Genomic DNA, 20,614 nt, shown 5'->3' with positions numbered 1-20,614 from the left:
CGTCTCAAAATAGCCCATTTTCACTGACTCTTTTTTTTTCTTTTTGGAATGAAATATTCATTTCTTTCCCATTGTAGGCAAAGCTTCACATACATTCCCTTCCTGATTGCCATGGCAATCTGACAGCTGTCTCACTACCCAGAGGAAGGGGGCGGAATGATGATCGCTCGCTTGGATAGGCACTTGTCACTGTGAACGGAACCATTCTCTGGTAGGTTGGGACTGGCTTGAACTGTTGAACCGTTCCATTTTAGGGTCACTCGGGAGGTAAGACACATACTCTTAATTTTAGGAAAATAAAGTGTACAGCGCAACTTCATTATTTTCCCGTCACCGGAGTATTGCAGAGCTTTATAACATGTTCACACAGCACCCCAAGGGAGCCTCTTTTCTGTTTTATAGGACGTTCCATTCAGTTTGTCTGGGACTGAATTGTTCTGTTTTGTTTTCTGGTACCTTTAGGGAGTGTATATAAGAAAACCTATAATGCAAATGGAAGCATCCCTCCTGGGCCCCTCATCCATTTGTCTCAATGGAACAAACGAGGCACAAGAACCTGTGGTGTCTTGTGTGTTTGTTTGTTTGTTTCTCAGGATCACAGACTCCATGACTGAGGAGAGGAGAGTGAGAAAAGCACTATGCAATTAGCCTAAGTCCCTTTATCCCAAGCTAAGTGTGAAAAGTAGATTCCCATCCATATGGGCTCATGGAAGGAACACAGGTCGTGAGTGTTGGGAAAGGCGAGAAGGAAACCTCTTGGCTTACCAACAGAGCAGTCGGGACCCATCCAGTTGGGATCACAGCTGCAGAGGCCTGTGTCAGGGACGTAAGTGCCATGCCCACTGCACTGGTCTGGGCACTGGACCCTTGCCAGCTCACAGTTTAGACCACCCCAGCCAGGGCTGCAAAGGCATTCTCCATTTACACAGACCCCATGGCTGGAGCAGGTGGGATCCAAGCAATCAACTGAAAAAAAACAAAAACAAAAACAAAAACAAAGAGTAAAAATATTGATCACTCATGGGGTATGGGCCACAAGACTGGCTTGCTGCTGCGGTAACCGGCGATTCACCAACTCCTATCCCCTTGCAAGCAAATGGAGCAGCCCAGGTAATACTTACATGGTCTCTTGAAGAACAACCCATAAAAATTCAAGACTTTTTTTTTAATTTGCCCAAACACCAAATTTCACACTTGAAGAGAATGTAAGAGAAAGAGGAGATTTCTCATGCAGAGTTAGGAGAAACCAGATATAGGGGTGTGTCCTTCAATGTTGAGAACCTTGTACTTACAAACATTGGTACCTTAATTAAATCATATCAGAGCTTCTGAGCCTGGGACATAAATACTGGTGATATCTCTACATGTATCCCCAAACCGAATTATCCCTCACTATCAGAGAGGAAAAGAAGGCTCATTCTTAGTTCACTAATACTTGCCTTCAGAAGGCAACAAAGGATTAAAAAGAAAACCAGTGAAACTCATAAGTGAGTCACTTTCCTTATTAAATGTCACTTAGGCTAAGTCTAAAATTAGTTTTCATTCTCCAAACACATATCTATTGCAGGAGTTAGTAAAAGAACAGGATAGAAGAGGTAAAGTTCGGTGTGGAAATGATCCCAAAGAGGTAACCTTCCTGTATATAGTCAGGAGTGGCCTGAATGGGTGAGTCTCTGGCCCTAGCACTGATACTCCTTCAGACTGTTGGTCAGATGAGTTAATGGTCATATTTTTGGTCATTGTCATTCTTGGCAGTTTCATGGTCTGATTGTTTGGCTATCTTAATGCTCAGAATGGATATGCATCCAGTAGGTAACTTGAAGACTGTCACTGTAGAATCAACTCAGAGTGAGGAGAGGTGTGAGCTGCAAAAGCCAGTTCTTAGAAACAGGACTTTCTGTATGGGAATGTGACCCCACACCTCAGACATCCATCCAGTCTCAGTTTTGGGCAAACGGGTTTTGCTGAGGAGGATCAACTTCCTCAGGTGTTCCTGAAAAATGATGCAATGACATCTGGAGAAGAGGGCACTGCACACTGTGGGGTTTGAATGGTGAAAGGTGGTCCTGCAGACAGCCCAGATATTCTCTTATGGATAAGAAAAATAGGGGGGCATCTCATCAGCTTATTTAACTAAGACACACATTTTCATCATTTTAACAGCCTGGAAATCAGGCCTCTTGGCCTAGAGTAAAACATTTGCTTCTGCCATCATCAGGGGACATAAGCAGCTTGAGACCACTTTAAATTCCTTTCTTGAGGTTTCTTGGACCATACTGCTGTTGTAACTGAGCCCCTCATGTGCATGCGTACCATCTTGTAGTTCCGATCCTCAGAGATTTTGATTTCTCTCTCTGCCCAATGCCAAGATTGAAACATGCAAGATTTTTGGCCTCTAAATAGTTCCTATGACACTGAGATGGCAGCCCTTTGGGGTCCCAGCTTTTTGTAGCTAGTCTTAATTTTTTTCTTCTTACGGCATACAAAATAATGATAGGTTTTAAAATTGATAATACCTTGGCTCTAAGTAGGACATTATTTAGATTACCCATGCCATAGACTATTTCATTCTGGGGGTCATCAGACTTCAGGAATTTGGATTTACTAGACATCACAGTATTCCATGAAGTTTCCAAAGAGCTCATCTCTCTTGAGGCAACAATAAGTATTTTCAGTGTAAGGAGATGTTTCTGATCTGATCCATTTGATCTTCTCTGGAAGATATTATTTATGAAAATCACCTCAAAACTATTTGAGCCATGGGGAAACAGAAGCTGCCATTGATTTAGCAGAAATCAAAAATACACTCTCAGAAAGGGGAATTTCAGTGATTTATTATTAGTTAGAGATGTTTATGATGATGCTACTTGCTCTGGTTGGATTCACTTTAAGGTTTTATTCATTGTCTTAGGGACTATAACTTCTGATGATACAAACCCTTTCTGATACCTTCAAATTTGCTCAGGATGGTGGAATGCATCTGACGGTAATGAATCGAAGGTTTCAAACACACAGAAGACATTTACAAAGATGCTGTGCAATGCTTTTGGTGTCTATCTCATGCTTAGCATAGCTAGCAAAACATAGTAAGTGTTCAATACACAGTTGATACAGAAATGAACGGCAGACTTCTCTATAAGGATTCATGTTAGTGAGACAAACTTCCACAAAGAATTGACAAGAAAGAAAAGGTGCTACCAACTTCTTGCTTTTGGGAAAAACACTGTGTAATTTGGGATCTGCGCAGCAGGAACTAATTCATTCAGAATCAATCCTGTCCATATTCCTCTAATAGGAAAAAATCCTCAAACTTTAGTTTTTTCTCTGTCCCTCTTTCTAATATAGCTAAATCAAAATAGACACAAAGATATCTCATGTGCTATGTGTCTCAGAAATTACCCTCCATCTATAATTAGCTATTTAAAGCATTTGGTGAGGTGCCAACAGCTAGAAGCTTTCAAAAAATTCAAAAAGTATATCGTAACCTTTTTCTTAAAAAGATGAAATAAAAAGTAATATACTCCCCTGAAAAAAAGCAAAAAGAAAATGTCATTTTTCTTTCAGATAAATTAGCTTTCTCTTCTCTATCTTAAATTATAGTATGAAGAAAGGAGGAAAATCCACTGAGATTTATTAGCCCAGGAGTGGAATGTCATCAAAAGAATTATTTATTGTATCTAGAAATATGAGCTAACCCTTTCAGTTATACTAGTAAATATGTCCTTTGTGCTATATAATTACAGCAGCTTATGGCATAACTAAATCCAGACTTTAAGAAGAGCAGTTTCACTATGAATTTTAAATTTGGTTCCAATTTCGTAAGACGGTCTTGTGGCCACATCCTTAGAGTCTTTAGCAGGCAGGAGGGACTATGGCATTTTACGAAGCTTTATAAATAGAAATAGTGTTATACTTAAAAGGGGGACAGTGGCCTTTACCAGCTAAGTACCATGTGCTTTACAACACCAGCCCCCTGGCAGCTGAAATCATTAGAACTCATTTAGTCTTGGGCCCTCTGTAGGTTTGACAAAAAAGGGTTGTGAATGCAATTTCTATCCCTAAGGATAAAAAAAGAGGTCAAGGAGTTTTACAAACAATATGTACTATAAACCCCTGAAGAACCATGAATTACATTTATGAAGTTAAATGTCATTGAAAAATGACTCAACCATGAAACTGACATGAAAACATGGCTGACTTAAACTAATATGTCAATTCCTCACTCATCACCTTCCCACTCCCCCAGACATCATTGAATGAAACCTCGCAAATTCATCCTTTCATTTTCTTGTGCAAATCTGTTAATAATACAACAATGTTTATGCAGCAAAAATGGAGGATGGCAACTATCGATTTTGTTGCCATGGCCATTTCAGGTAAATTGTTTGAACGTTATGACTATGATGAATATCAGAAATAAAAAAGCTAAATGGAAGAAAAAGTGCTGATCCAGACTTTCTGATTCCATTTCCTATTTTGAAAACAGCATATGAATCACCTCGGTTCATTCTTTTTGGGTAGTAGAAATCAATAGAGGAGATTTCATCCTTTCATAATGATCCACGTGGCTTCCTTGTTTTGTTGGATGGTTAATTCATTCGGAACATTTAAATAAGGCTGGTTGGGAGAGTAAGAAAGTTGAGAAATCACTTGAAATTCTACTCATATAGATATGCGCAATCTTTACTGGAGGGAAAAAATTTCTAAGACGGGCAATGTCATTGCTCTATCATTTCGTTCTCACCAAATGATGTATGCAAAAGGTCGTTTTAACCTTTCTTGTCATATTATTGGCCTCTCCCATGTTTTCAGCAAATGCGGCTTTGCCTTCTGCAATCCATTTATCTTTTAAGAACTTTAACCTTTCAAGCAGGGTTATTAAATCAGTCCTTCCTCCATCCAAACTCCCAATTTGGTTTTATGATGCAGATGGAGGGAGGCTACCTTTTATAATAGAGGAAAAAAAATATATAGAGTGTTGAGCAAATGAAGATCTGGGGGTCAGACTTCTGGGTCCCATTAAGGGCATTACCGCTGATGTATCGGAAAATCTTAGAAGAATAATGTCATGGAAGTGGACTCTTTGTAGCCAGGGTTCTAAAAACTATGAAATGGGAGATTTCAGTGTGGAGCTTTTGTATGTGTATCTGAGGATAAGTTACTGTCATTACTTTGTGGTAAAGGCTGTAATGATTGGTTATTTTTTATAGAGCCCTGGAGATCCATAACTTAGTGTGTGTGGGGGGTGGAGAACAGATCCACTCACACTTGAGAACCTCACAGTACCTGAGGTCCCTTCTTGTCAGCTTGGCAGGGAGAAGCTGAGAGAGAACATGGGCATGTGGTGCCTAACAGAGTCTTCTTGGGGGCAAACTGGGTGGGCCTCTTAAGCTGTTTCAAATGGAGTAGGCTGTGGGATTTACTTTTTCCCTTAGTTTGTTGGGAGATTGACACTTTCTTTTCCACTAGGAATGTGGAAGGGAATAGGGCTGTTGGAGTTGAATGGGGACATTCTCTGGGGAGGTAGATGGAGAGGAAAGTGGCTCAGCTGGTAAAGAATAACTGAGCCAATTCAAAGGTTGGGGATTGGGCCAGGGATGGACAGCACCTGGGCTTATGCTTTCCTACCAGCTCTGCTTGATACTTTCTATGCAGAGAAACAATAGCTGGACAACTAGAGATCATACTCTGAAAGCACAAGTATAGAAGGGGAAGACTGACAGGCAGGTTGGCAGAGTTCCCCAGCCTTCTGGGTCCGATACCTTTAACTCTTCTGAACGCACTAACCAGAGTGACTAGGACTAGTTGAAGCTTCTGATCTCCTCCAGAGAGGTGCTCTTCCTCTCTCTCTCTGCACTCCCTCTTCCATGGCTCTTTCCTGATCACCAAGTCTCATCGCTGATCATGTTTTCTCAGATTGGATTCAGCTTATTACACCCCTAACTTTTCCTCATGGGTGCCAGAGGCCACTTCAACGCATGCTATACCGAGCTCTTTAGATTTCACCAAATTTCAGTCCTGTGCTACACCCCCATCCTCCTCTAGTTCTGTGTGATTTAGGTAACCAGCATAATGTGACCTACAACATGCCTCTAAATGACATAGGTGCCTATTGTCTTTCAAGTCTGACTGCTTTCTACTGATATTAAGTTTTCCTAAAATATATACAGAAATATATGAGTACTAGATTACGAAGGACAGTTTCAAAACAACAACAACAACAACAACAACAACACAAAACCCCCAAACAAAAACCCAGCTATGGGAAAGACAAGGAGATTAAGGATTCTGGTTTTGTTTTGTTTTCTGGATAGCTTTAGTAATTCCAAATTAGAGGATTTTAAATAAAGCAGAAGAAAAGAGGAAGGAAGATAGGAGAAGGAGAAGAAAGAAAAAAAAAGGAAAAGGAGCAGGAAGGGGAGGAGGAGGAGTTACAGGCAAAGAGCAGAAAGACAAAGGCGGAGAAAGTAATTGAAAGAGGAAAAGTAGCTAATTAACATAAAGAGGAATAAAACAAAGCATTCCTTCCAGAACCACACCACAGGCCTGTGTTATCTATAACCTTAGAAGTCTACAAAAGCCAGCACCTTTGAAGTTTCTCTGTGCAAAATGTTGAAGTTTCCTTTGCAAAATGCAGAGCCCTGGATTGGGCTCATTAGTAGAAGTCAGGGCCTGCAGCCACTTCCCCCCTCCTCCCACCTTGCAGCTGCCCAGCCTGGCTCTGTGGAGCTTACCTTCCTCACAGTGCTCGCCTTTGTAGCCAGCGGAGCACACACAGTTCCCATCAATGCAGGAGCCGTGGCCCCCGCAGGAAGGATCGATGCACTGATTCGTGGGCACATCACACTCTGCGCCTTTCCAGCCGCTGTAGCACTGGCACGTCCCTTTTGAATATTGTCCGTTCCCACTGCACAGGACGGGGCAGGCAGCTGCAAAAACCAGAGACAGAGTACCAGGTCATAGGGGGTAGTGCCTGAAGGGCTGTGTCTGTCCAAGAGGCAGAGCCTACCTGCCATTTCAGCTTTGTTTGCAATGTTTTAGGCTGGGGACACTGGTGGTGGAGGTGTAGAGCCGTCTTCAAAAAACCAGTAACCATCACAATGACAACAACAAAAATGCTACTAATAAGAGCAGCTACCACCAATTCCATGCTTGTTAGGTGCCAGGGACAACATCAAGTGCTCTATATGGAATTTATTACTTAACCATTGTAATTATTTGATGAAGTGGAAGATAGAATCCTGATGCCCATTTTACCCATGAGGTGCAGACTGGTTAGAGTGTGTGGCCAAAGTCACAAGGCTCAAAAGAGGGGGAGCCCCCTTGGAAAGCAGGTTGGCCCAGCTCTCAACTGTGCCCTCGATAAAGCTACATAGATGCATGTGCTATTTTTAGTGGCACAGGTAGGGTGGGGTCAGAACTTGTTTTGCTGAGTATCTTACCCTCTGGTTAGTTGGTTCCTATTCCTGGCAAGTTTATGTCCATTAAAAAGGAAGGAGGATGGGACATTGTTGACACAATCTCTTCATGCCTTAGTTTCCTTATATGAACCACAAAGCACGGTCTATGTCTAAGTATGACATGTGTGATAAAGTATAGACTAAATATGCCTGGATTATTAAAAAAAAAAAAAAAAAGAAAGGCAAGAAAGGGAGGCAGCAAGAAATCTCTAGTAGTTCCTGTCTTGGTTGGGACTCTCCTGCATCTGTTGATAGGAAGAAGGCTGAGAATCAGTGAGGACTGTCTGGAATGAGATTACCAAGGTTTTTCACCAGTTTTGCCTTAATTGTGTCAATTCACCTGTTTTAGAGATCAAGAGTGGGATTTTAGCGGCCACTTTCAGGCTTTGGACTTTTCATTTCAGAATCAGTTTGTAAAGAACCTAAATTTCCAACCTGGTTTTTCATTTGGGCCTAAAAAGAAGATACGACTGCCTGCTATGAAACTGGCACTCAGGGACCTTCAGAAATGACCAACAGAGATGTTTAGTGACTCTTGGTTTACCTGAGGTTTGGAATGTACAGATTCTGAGAATTTCACATGTCTATGTAGGCATAGAGCCCAAGCCGTGTCCCTGTCCTGTGGAGTGATGGCACATCTTGTCAGATGACTCGGCAGTCAGCAATGCCACTTTGGCTCATCAATCATCCCCTGTTGTCATGTTTCTGTCTCGTTTTTATAGTAATTAAGTTTCCTTCTGTGAGTGTCTAATATCCCAGAGCTCTAGCAAACTCCTTGAGGACAGGACCATGTTTATCATTGCTGATTTTGTTTCAGCTCTGCTTTCATCAATGTTGATGTAAGTATTTCTCCTATGTTCCTGATATTTAGAGATCCTCAGGTAGGGAGGTAATGGGCAAGTGATAAATGGCCATTTATGGAAGGTGTGGGAAAAAACAAACAAACAAACAAACAAACAAACAAACCAGTTTCTGGAGTAGACCTCATGCTGCACACACAGAGCCTTTTTCTGAGGAAGTGCATGTTTTTTACTTTAATTGTAAACTGACCCAAAGCAAAAATATCTCAACAGCTGATGTATGATTGAGGGATATCTGTCCCTCCACCCTGAATACAACAGTTGTGAGAATTATGTGGGGTATAATTACCAGTAGAATTCTTATCCTTTTGAATCTACCACAGGACAATAATGGATCGAAAGTGAGAACATCAAAGCAATGTTGAATTTTGGATGGACTCTCTTTATTTTATTTATTTTATTTTATTTTATTTTATTTTTTATTATTAAAAAAATTTTTTTGGACTCTCATTAAATGAGGGAGCATGCTTTCTATTCCCAGGATACTTAAGCAGAGATCTGGCCAGAGTTGCTACCCAGTGGGCCTAAGATTCAGGTTAGGGACTGTGCAAATATGAACAAGCATGAGAAAAAGTACAAGCTTTTGCAAAGTTTCAAGAGGGCTTTGAAGACAAATTAAATTTGTTCCATGTCAGTTCCTCATGAAACATCTAAGCTCTATGTCAGGAACGGCAAATATGTGCACACAACTACCACTTTCCCTTCCTGCACCTCTGCGGACATCATCAAGTGATCATGGCATCTTATAACCCAGAGCCAAGACAGAGCCTCAAAACCTTCAATGTAGTGCCCAAGCTGCGACCTGCAAGAAGGCAGGATTGGCATTTGAGAAAAAAAATCCACTTTCCATTTCTTCTCTAGGTAAATTAAAGATATCTCTTCTACTAGGAAGACTAGAATTGGCATCATTTCTTACTCCACTTCTACTCTCGCCGGCTGAAATAGGAAACTAGTAAGAAGGGTGGCCACACATGTAGTAGAATGAGCTTCCAAGGGCTGTTTCTGACTTAAGGATTATATAGTGGACCAACTACCATGAACAGCAGAAAAAGTCGCATCAAATAGCCACCACTGGACTCCCACTGCACCTTCTTTCCTCCCAAAGAGAGGAAGAGGGTAGAAAGTAAGGAGCAAGTAAGTGTTGATTTAATATAACTGACAAAATACAGTTATAACATTTTATTTATTCATATCGAAACTGTTTTTCTTCTACATAAACTCCACATGGCAAAAAAAAATAGGATTGTCTAGAAGGGAAGAATGGATTTTATTTAAAGTCAGGTGCCTGGGAAATCAATTTTAAAATGTGACCTACTTAAATTACTCAGGGGAATAAATGGAGAATAGTGAGGTCAGAGAATTCTCCACATTCTAAATGCAGCCCTCTTTCAATATGTTTGCTGCATGCTCACCAGGAGTGTGGTAAAAAATAAGACACTGTAGTGTTCTCTGGGTTACAAAGGCACTGGATGGGCCTGCCTGATGCCACATAAAAAAGTAGAAGCAGCTTAAAGAGGAATGAATTTCTCTAGTAATTCATTTGCCATTGGGGCAGAGTGCAAAAGCCAGAAGCGAGCCTTCTAGTGGTCACTGGGCTGACTTGCATGGAGAGCACCATCCTCAGGAGTAATTGGTTCCTTCTCAGATATAACCCAGATCCTCACAGTATTTAAGTCTCAGACTGATCCTCATTTGAAAGGCTGAACATGAAGACCTCTCATATTCATAACATTTCTTGCATTTTTATTATCACTAAATCTACACGATTTCTTTCTGACAGGTTATAGGACAAACCACTCTTGACTCTATACCTTGCCCAGAGGAAATAGGGAGCAGAACTAGAAAGAGAAAGATTTGGGTGTCAGAAAGATCTAGGTTTAGAACCTGGCCTGTCACTTACCAGCTTTGGGATTTTGGCCAGATTAATGCATTTCTCTGAGACCCAATTTTACCTTCAAAACATTCTTTCAGAATTGATGGTAACATTAAGTATAATTACATGTGCAAGGACTCAGAGCTGTAGCTGACACATGGTTTACAATGAACAGATGTTCCATCTTGAAATTCCAAACTGAATCTCCAAATTGACTTCAAGGGTTAATAAAATTTAAAATTCAGTATGTCTCAAATGTGCACATGTATGCGCACATGCATGCAGACACACACCACCACCACCACCACCACCATCACCACCTCCACCACAAGATCATCAAATAATACTAATGGAGAGAGCTCATGTTATTCTTCCCCTAATCTTCTCTGGTTGTGGGTGGGAGGTGGTTCTGGAATCACATGCAGAGTGTTTTATGTGCCTCCTCTTTCTCCTCTTCTTAAGGCTTACAGGAGTAGAACATTGTGCATTCAAGCTCCTATTTTAAATTAATTAAAATGTTTGTACAAAGTGACTATTCTTATTTTACTAAATCTAGTAGATGGAAGCTCTAAGACTTACCCAGAAGAAAAATAAATTACCACTGCCACTGATGACTGACAAGTTAACATGCTGATGACAAAAAAAAAAAAAATTTTTAGATTCACCTAAATGGTGTAAAGCTCATTTTAATGATCAAGCTGGAGCTTTTTTCCTCTTCCAAAGATCTCTGTAAGGGATGAAATGAATTATCAGTGTTATTTACTCAGTGGGAAGTAAAAGGACAAGTGACCCATATCTGCTGTTTTAAGTAAAACAAGTCCCATCTACTTGGAGCTTGTAGTAGAGGAAATAACTGGAGGAAAGGTGGAGATGTTGAAAAGTCTGAATCATAAGGCAGAGAGTAAATAACTGCATCTTGCCAAGTCATTTATAGGCTGGGCTAGATGTGCAGAGGGAAATTCAAATACTGTACCTTTTAAAAATCATTTGAAATCTTATTGAAAGCTTTGTGGAAAAGAGACTTGAGAATACATGGGCCTAGTAATCTGGGTAAATTGTCACAATAGCACTAAAAATTGGTGACCTTACTTCCCAGTTAGTCAATAAAAATTTATGAATAACCTAATGCATGCTAGTAGCTGGGTTAGGTGAAATAGGAAAAAAAGTGATGGAGAAATAAAGATGCCTTGATTCCCCTGAAGCAATTGAGGATGTGATAATTGGGTTACAAAGGCAAAGCAAGCAAAGTTCAGTATCATCACCAAAACTGGTGTTCCATTGCCTATCCAGATTGTGGAATTAGCTTGGTGCTTAGCATAATGTGTTAGGAAAGATGGGTTTCATTTTTTGGTAGGTCCCTGCAAATGGCAAGCCATTTGATAGACAATAAAGTTTAACATCTACTGAACATTGTATTCAAAAATAAATTCCAGAGTGATGTCACTAAGAGAGTGACACTTTCCTGACTTTGTTCTCTTTCACAGGAAGAACAACTAACAACTATTCATGAGCAAGATACCACTAAGAGAATCCTAGAACACGGAGGCGAGGCTGAAGACCCTTCTGTAGCTCAGAGAAGACTGCAGTAGATGGTAAAATAAGTGGCTACATTTGACTACATTGCCTCTCCCCCATGCCAGGGCAGCACCATGTAGAGACATCTCCTAGAGACTTTGGTTCCTCTGGTGAGAAAAAAGAATCCAGGGGAACAACCAGCCCCTTCCTCCACCATTGTGGGTTGCTATGTGGGAGCCCTGACTCAATCTCACACTGCAGGGATTGCAGGGGAATTCCAACCACTGGGAATCTGACTGTGAGGAAGAGTGGGGATTGCCACAACTAGTACATGGATCTTGGCAGACTATGTTCACACTCATAGGGCCCAAATAGTATGCCAACCAGAAGTTTTGCTCATCTGCAAAACAAAGGTGGGGCATATTCACCAGTGGAATGCAGAGCTGCCTGATTTTGATCTTTAAATGAGGAGTTTTGTGGGCTCTGGAACCTAATTTGCCCATAACCAAGCAAGTAGCTGAATCATACCCCACCCACTATGGAGAGGGTCTTCCAGCCCTATCTGACAAGAAGGACTGGTGACAACTCCTGGAAGAGTATAGCCCAATGGCACTTGAGCTTAGAGGCAGACAGGAAGAGCTAATTGCCCCTCAAAGCAAAGCTAGTGCCAGATATGGAGGGTTTCTGTACTATGCAAAAGTAGAGAGATTAATTCATAGCCAAGGCTGAAGGTAGCTCTCAGCCCCTCCTATCTTGAAAGCCTGTTTGGAAATTGAGATCAGCCTGGAGCAGTCCTTCTCCCTCCCACTTAGGTAAGGGAGCTGAGACATAGCCCCAACACACTGCAGAGCATGACTTCTGGCCCTATCTGACCTGGGCTAGTAAAAAAATAAAATGTGAAAGCTCTAGCCCAGTGGTGCTAGAGCTGAGAGCAGGGAAGGCGGAGCCAACAGTTTGCAGAGCAAAGCCAGTAGACCTGTTTGGGCCTAGAACTTGGAGTACAAGTTAGCATATGTTAAGACAACTAAGAGTTTTACTGCTTTTAGAACAGCTTATTCCACAGTGCCCTGGCAGGGAACTAATTTATAGCTCTGCTCATTGCTGAGTACAGCCTTGAGCCTGTCTGACCAAAGAACTTAACCAGAGGACATGGGAAGCTACATAGTCCATTTGACAACCTTACATACAGTGGCATTTAAACAGAGGGCACAGCCTGTGGCTTCCTTTGTCTGTAGAACAAAATGAGTGGCCTCATATGACTAGAGAATTCAGTGAACGCCTTGGACTGATTTGAGCTCCCAAACAATCAACTGTACAAACCTGGGTCCTGGCCTGTTGCCCTAATTCATAGTCTGTCAATTACTGAATATATAATACCTAGTCTTGACCAGAGAATCCAGGAAACCATGAAGTTCATCTTATAGCTTCACTTGGTTGGAGAATCAAGCCAGCAGTCATATCCAACTGTTCTCTACCAGTGGCAAACCTGTTCATCCTTGTCCTTAGGGCTCAAACAGTTGCTTTACCTTCAAGTAGACAATAATAGCAGGCCCCACCTGCTGAAGGACATTATCACACCAGAAAGCCAAAATGAGCTGACTCGTAAAGAAGTGTATCTTCCAAAGCAAACCTGTAAAATCTGGAAGAGGAGTCTATTACTCAAACATGCAGATATCAACATAAAGAATCAAGAACCACAAAAAATCAGGTAAATATGACACTACTAAAGGAAACTATAAAAACCCAATAACTGACCCTAAAGAAATGGAGATCTATGAACTGTCAAAGAATAATCCTCTTAAGAAAGTTTAGTGAACTACAAGAAAACACAACTAAGTGAAAGTAGAAAAACTATCCATGAACAAAATGAGAAGTTTGACAGGAAACAGAAATCATAAAAAATAAAATCCTCGGGCAGCCCGGGTGGCTCAGTGGTTTAGCGTTGCCTTCAGTCCAGGGCATGATCCTGGAGTCCCAGGATCGAGTCCCATGTCAGGCTCCCTGAATGGAGCCTGCTTCTCCCTCTCCCTGTGTCTCTGTCTTTGTCTCTGTCTCTCTCTGTGTGTCTCTTGTGAATAAATAAATAAAATCTTTAAAAAAAATTCCTCAAGTTGAAAAATATAATAATGGAATTAAGAATTCAATAGAGTTTCAAAAGTAGTAGATCTGACCATCCAGAAGAAAGAATCAGTGACCTGGAGGACAGAACAATAGAAATCACCCAGTTGGTGGAGCAAAAAGAAAAGAATGAAAGAGTGAAGAAAGCCTATAGGAATTATAGGATACAATGAAAAGAAACAATATTCACATTATGGGAATTCCATAAGGTGAAAGAAAGAAAAAGGGACAGAAAGTATACTTAAAGCAATAATGGGTGAAACTTCCCAAAACTAGGGAGAGAAACGGACATCCAGATCCATGAGACTGAAAGAAACACAAACAGGCTGAACTCAAATAGGGCTACACTGGGACACATTAACTAAATTGTCAAAAGTCAAAGACAAAGAAAAAATTTTAAGAACAACAGGAGAAAAGAGAGAAGTTATATATAAGGGAATACCCATAGGACAATCAACAGATGTCTCAGCAGAAACTTTTCAGGCAAAGAGAAAATGAGATGACATATTCCAAACATCAAATAAAACTGTCAGCCAAGAATTCTATACCTCCTGAAGCTGTTCTTCAGAAACAATGGAGGAATAAAGACCTACCCAAATAGACAAAAGCTGAGGGAGTTCATGACCACCAGACATGCCTTATAAGAAATGCTAAAGTTTTGTGCGTGAAAGTGAAAGAATGCTAATTAACATCATAAAAAGGTAAAAAGGTAGTGTAAATCTCACTGGTAATAGTAAATATATAGTTAGATTCTGCAGTATGGTAATAGTGACACACAACTAACTTACAATTCTAGCTCTGGTTCTAAGTCATACAATAAAAAATATATAAATTGTAATAGCAATAATCTAAAACGTGAGTGGGAAAAGCATAAAATATATGAATTCTATTGAAATTAGCTATTATCAGTTTAAAAGAGGGTGTTATAAGTTTAAAATATTTTATGTAAATCTCATGGCAACCACAAGAGAAAATCTTGCAGTAATTACACAAAAGAATACAATAAAGAAGTCTAAGTATACTGATGCCAAAAGACAACAACACATACAAAGAAGACAGAAGGATAAGAAATAAGGAACAATGGATCTACAAAACAACCAGAAGACAATTAACACAATGGCAATAGTGTTTACTCGTTGATAATTATTTTAAAAGTAAATGATTAAAATCTCCAATCAAAATACAAAGAGTGGCTGAAAGGATTAAAAGACAAGATCCAACAATATCTTATCTAAGAGACTTGTGTTAGCCTCAAAGACACAGAGAGTGAAGGGATGGAAAAAAAGACATTTCAGGTAAATGGTACCAATAACTACAACAACAACAAAAGGCAGGGTAGCTATACTTATAATAGACAAAAGAGACTTTAAAAATGATTAAAAGAAACAAGGAAAGTCATTATATAAAGGGGTCAATACATCAATAAGAGAAAAACAATTGTAAATATTTATGTGCCCAACATTGGAGCACCTAAATATATAAAATGAAAACTAACAGAGCTAAAAGGAGAAATGAACAGTAATACAATAATAGTTGGGGACTTTAATACCCCATTCTCAACAATGGATAGATCATCCAGACAGAGAATCGATAAGGAAATAGCTGATTTGAACAATGCTATGATCAAATGGACCTAATAGATATATACAGAACCTTCTATCCAACAACAGCAGCATATACATTCTTCTGAGACACACACAAAACATTTTCTAGGATAGACCATATGTGGAGCCACAAAACAAGTCTTAGAAAAATCAAGAAGATTAAAACCATACCAAGTGTCTTCTAGGACCACAGTGGCATGAAACTAGAAATCAGTAACAAGGGAAAAACTGGAAAATTCACAAAAACGGAAATTAAGCAAATGATTGAACAATAAATTAAAGGGGAAAAAAGATTTCTTGAGACAAATGAATATAGAAATACAACATACCAGAACTTATGGGATGCAGCAAAAGCAGTTCTAAGTGGGAAGTTTACAGCAATAAATGCCTACATTAAAAAGTAAAAAGAACCCAATAACCAATGTAACTCTATGGTTTAATGAACTAGAAAGTAAAGAACCAAGCCCAACGTTAGCAGGTGAAATCATAAGGATTAGAACAAAAATTAATGAAATAGAGAACAGAAAAACAATGGGAAAGATTAGCCAAATTAAGAGTTGGTTCTTTGAAAAGATAAACAAAATTGACAAAATCTTAGCTAGACTAACCAAGAAAAAAAAAGAAAGGATCCAAATCAACAAATTTAAAAATGAAAAAAGGAGACATTACAACTGATAACACAGAAATACAAAGGATCAGAAAAGGCTACTATAAGCAATTATTCACAGACAAACTGGACAACCTAGAAGAGATGGAAAAATTCTTAGAAAACCTGAATAAACAAATTACCAGTAGGGAAATTGAACTAGTAATCAAAAATCTCCCAATAAAGAAAAGCCCAGAACCAGATGGCTTCATTGGTGAATTTTATTAAACATTTAAAGAAGAATTAACATCACTCTTTCTCAAACCTTTTCAAAAAATCCCAACTGTAGGTCCCGTTTGGGAACCTGACAGTAACCTGGAGTGGCCCCTCATCTTCTCACCCAGGCAAGGGGACTAAGAATACATTTTATGAGGCTGATATTGTCTGATCCCCAAACCAAAAAATAAACTACTAGAAAAGAAAACTACAGGCCAATATCCCTAATAAGTATAGATGCAAAACTTTCACCAAAATATAAGCAAACTGAATGTAGCAGTACATTTAAAGGATCATTCACTATGATCAAGTGGGATTTATCCCTGGGATGCAAGGATGGTTCACATACATAAACCAATTAATGTGTCACATTACATTAATAAAAGGAAACAAAATCATACCATCCAATAGACAGAAAAAAAGCAGTTGACAAAAGTTATCTTCCATTCATGATAAAAACTCTTAACAAACTAGGCAAAGAAGAAACATACCTCAACATAATAAAGGCCACGTATGATGAGCCTGCAGCTAACATCATAGTCAGTGGTGAAAGGCTGAAAACTTTTCTCCTAAGATCGGGAACAAAACAAGGGTACTCACTCTCATTACTCCTATTGGACAAAGTATTAGAAGTACTAGTAAGAACAATCAGTCAAGAAAAAGAAATAAAAGGGCATTGGAATTGGAAAGGAAGAAGTAAAATTGTCTCTATTGCAGATCTTTTATATAGCAAAAATCTTAAAACATTCAATCAGAAAACTTAGATCTAATCAATGAATTCCATAAAGTTGCAGGATACAAAATTAACACACAAAAATCAGTAGTATTTCTATACACTAAAAACAAATTTTTGGAAAAAGAAAGAAACTAATGCCATTTACAATAGCATCCAAAACAATAGAAAATATGTAGGAATAAATTTAACTAAGGAGGAGAAAGATTTCTAATCTGAAAACTACAGGACACTGATGAAAGAAATCAAAGAAGACACAAATAAATAGAAAGATATCCTGTGCTTATGTTTGGAAAAATTAATGTTGTTAAAACATCAGTATTACCAAAAGTCATCTATAGATTCAATGCAATTTTTATCAAAGTTCCAATGGCATTTTGTTCCACAAAAGACCTCAAGTAGAAAAACAAATCCTAAGAGGGAACAAAGCAGGAGATATCATACTTCTTTATTTCAAGCTATACTATAAAACTATAATCATCAAAACAGTATGGTCCTGGAGTAAAAGAAGAGACATAGGCCAATAGAAAGAATTGAGAGTCCTGAAACAAACCCAAGCATATATGGTGCAACTAATATTTGGCAAAGGAGCAAAGGGTATTTACTGGAAAAAGATGGTTTCTTCAATAAACAGAGCTGGGAAAACTGGATATTCACATGTAAAATGATAAAACTGGACCCCTCTCTTACCCCACTCACAAAAATTAACTCAAATAGATTAAAGACTTAAATGTAAGACCTGAAACTATGAAAGCCCTAGGGGGGGAAAAAAACCCCAGGAACAAAGCTCCTTAACATGGATCTTGCTAATGATTCTTTGGGATATGATTGATACCTAAAGCAAAAGCAACAAAATAAAAAAAAAACAAGTCAGACTACATCAAACAAAAATGCAACAAAAATGCTGTTTTCTCCACAGCAAAAAGCCCATCAACACAGTGAAAGACAACCCTCAGAATAGGTAAAACTATTAGTAAACCCCACATATCTGATAAAGGGGTAATATCCAACACATATAAGGAAGTAATACTATTCAGTAGCAAAAACAAACAAAAACAAAAGCAAATACCCCAATTTAAAAATGGGAAAAGGATTTGAAAAGGCGTTCCTTCAAAAAAGATAAACGAAAGGTCAATGGGTACATGAAAATATGCTCACATCACTAGCACTTAAGGGAAATGAAAATTGGGCAGCCCCGGTGGCATAGTGGTTTAGCGCCACCTGCAGCCCGGGGTGTGATCCTGGAGACCTGGGATCGAGTCCCGCATCAGGCTCCCTGCATGGAGCCTGCTTCTCCCTCTGCCTGTGACTCTGCCTCTCTCTCTCTCTGAATAAATAAATAAAATCTTAAAAAAAAAGGGGAAATGAAAATTAAAACCACAATGAGATATCACTTCAGGCCTGGTAGAAGGGCCATCATTAAAAGACAAGAGATAACACATGCTGGCATGGATGTGGAGAAAAGGGAACACTTGTGCACTGTTGTTGGGATTATAAATTGGTATAACCACTAAGGAGAACAGTATAAAGATCCTCAAAAAATAGACTCACCAACTCACCATGAATCAGCAGTTCCACTTCTGGGAATATACCCAAAGTAAACAAATCCACTAACACACTCAAAAAGATATCTGCGCCCCCTTATTCATAGGAGCATTGTTTATAGTAGCTAAGACATGGAAATGGTCTAAATGTTTACTGATGGGTGAATGAATAAAGAAGTTATGGTATATATATATTATTCAGCCATAAAAATGAGGAAATCCTATTTGTGACAAAATGGATGGAACTCAGAGACACTATGCTAAGTGAAATTTCAGACAGAGAAAGACAAAACTGTGGGACTTCACCTACACGTGGAGTTATTTATTATTTATTTATTTGTTTGTTTGTTTGTTTGATTTATTTATTTATTTATTTATTTATGAGAGACATGCAGAGAGAGGCAGAGACATAGGCAGAGGGAGAAGTAGGTTCCCTGCGGGGAGCCTGATGTGGGGCTTGATCCCAGGACCCCGGGATCATGATTTGAGCCAAAAACAGATGCTCAAGCACTGAGCCACCTAGGTACCCCCTACATGTGGAATCTAAAGAAAAACAACACCACCACACCAAACTCATGGAAAAAGATGTGTGGTCACCAAGGTGGTTGGAGGACGATTGGAGGAAGATGGTCAAAAGGGACAAATGTTCGGTTTAAAATAAGTCCTGTGGCTGTAATGTTCACCATGATGACTGTAGCTAACACTGCTGTATGACATAAAGGACAGTAGTGAAGAAAGTAAAATCCTAAGAGTTCTCATAATAAGGAGAAAAAATTTTGTTTTCTTTTATCTTTCTTTTCTTTTTATGTGAAAGATATCTATATGAGAAGATGAATGGTAGCTGAACCTACATGGTAATCATTTCATAATCTGTATAAATCAAACCACTGTATGCCTTAAATTTATACAGTGACATGTCAATTATTTCTCAATAAAACTAAAAAATATTCCATATGGATTAAAGATCTAAGTAGAAAAAAAGCTACAAAAGCATTAGAAAAAATACAGAAGACTAATTTTATTCTCTTGGGAGGAAAATATGTGAGGAAGACAAATTCTAGAGATCGAAAAGGAAAAGAAGATCGAGTTTGATTACATAAGATCTACATCTGCTATACTACAAAGAATGCCCTAAACAAAATTAAGGGATGAACAACACCAGGAAGAAATATTTCAAACACATTTTACAGAATAAAGTTTGATATCTTAAAGACACAAAGAGCTCTTAGAAATCAATAAAAAGTGACTAATGAATGGAAACCTGGGCAAAGAACATAGAAATGTAAACTGCCAAAAAAAAATGGTATGAGAAGACACATAGCTTCACTGGCAATTAATTAAGTACAGATAAAAAATGAGGAGAAATAATTCTTGGCTTATTAGATTGGGGGTACAAAACCATTCAAAAGACTGATAACCACCAATCATGTCGTGGCCGAAGGGAAGTGGGCTCTGTCAAACGCTGCTGGTGGGGGCAGAAATACAAACTGGCTCTGAGGGGCTGGGGATAATCTGTCACCATCTGGGTAGTTCCATGGCTCAGTGCCCAACAGAGAAGCCTGTTGACCTCCCTGCCTCAGTTTTACCTCCCTACCAAATGGGCAGGGCAATATATGGCTTATCATGTAGGAAGAGTGAAGAGGCTGGAAGTAGAAGTAAAGAATCATTACAAAAGTACAAATGTCAAGATCGCCAGCCATTCTGGTCACGATGGTCACCTCTGACCATAACAGCAACCCCCACTTTCTGCCTAGAACATTCAGACACTACTAGTTGGTCTCAGTGGGGGCAAGATCTATCAAGACCCCAGTGAGGAGAAGGAGAGAGCAGAGGGTGCTTCTGACAGAAAGGGCCAGAGTCTTTGGCACAGAGGGCCAAAGTTCAAGTGCACCAACTTCCTCATTCCTGTTCTGTCAAATGGCACATTAATAAGCAAGAAAGTGATTCAGGGAAGAATTTCCAGAAGGACAAAAAACTCATCAGGTGTGTCAGATCTCTGACATTCAGGAGCCATGTGGGGAAAGATGCACACGCTGACTTAAGCA

At 39.3% G+C, this 20,614-nt stretch overlaps 1 protein-coding gene across 7 annotated transcripts in view; it reads right to left on the bottom strand.

Annotated features, from left to right (window-relative positions):
- TENM2 (teneurin transmembrane protein 2) overlaps positions 1 to 20,614 on the bottom strand; it is a 1,067,650-nt gene that overhangs the window by 145,824 nt on the left and 901,212 nt on the right. For all 7 annotated transcript variants that reach the window (XM_055325563.1, XM_055325567.1, XM_055325564.1 and 4 more), the window contains 2 exons: positions 6,735 to 6,929; positions 766 to 966 (listed from right to left, as the gene is read on the bottom strand). In XM_055325563.1, coding sequence (XP_055181538.1) covers positions 766 to 966; positions 6,735 to 6,929 — 396 coding nt within the window. The remainder of the gene's footprint in view (positions 1 to 765; positions 967 to 6,734; positions 6,930 to 20,614) is intronic.

The sequence above is a fragment of the Nyctereutes procyonoides genome, unplaced genomic scaffold (assembly GCF_905146905.1).
Source record: "Nyctereutes procyonoides isolate TBG_1078 unplaced genomic scaffold, NYPRO_anot_genome, whole genome shotgun sequence".
NCBI classification, from domain to species: Eukaryota; Metazoa; Chordata; class Mammalia; order Carnivora; family Canidae; genus Nyctereutes; species Nyctereutes procyonoides.
The sequence above is the reverse complement of the archived record's forward strand: the minus strand, read 5'-3'. Positions and strand labels throughout refer to the sequence as shown.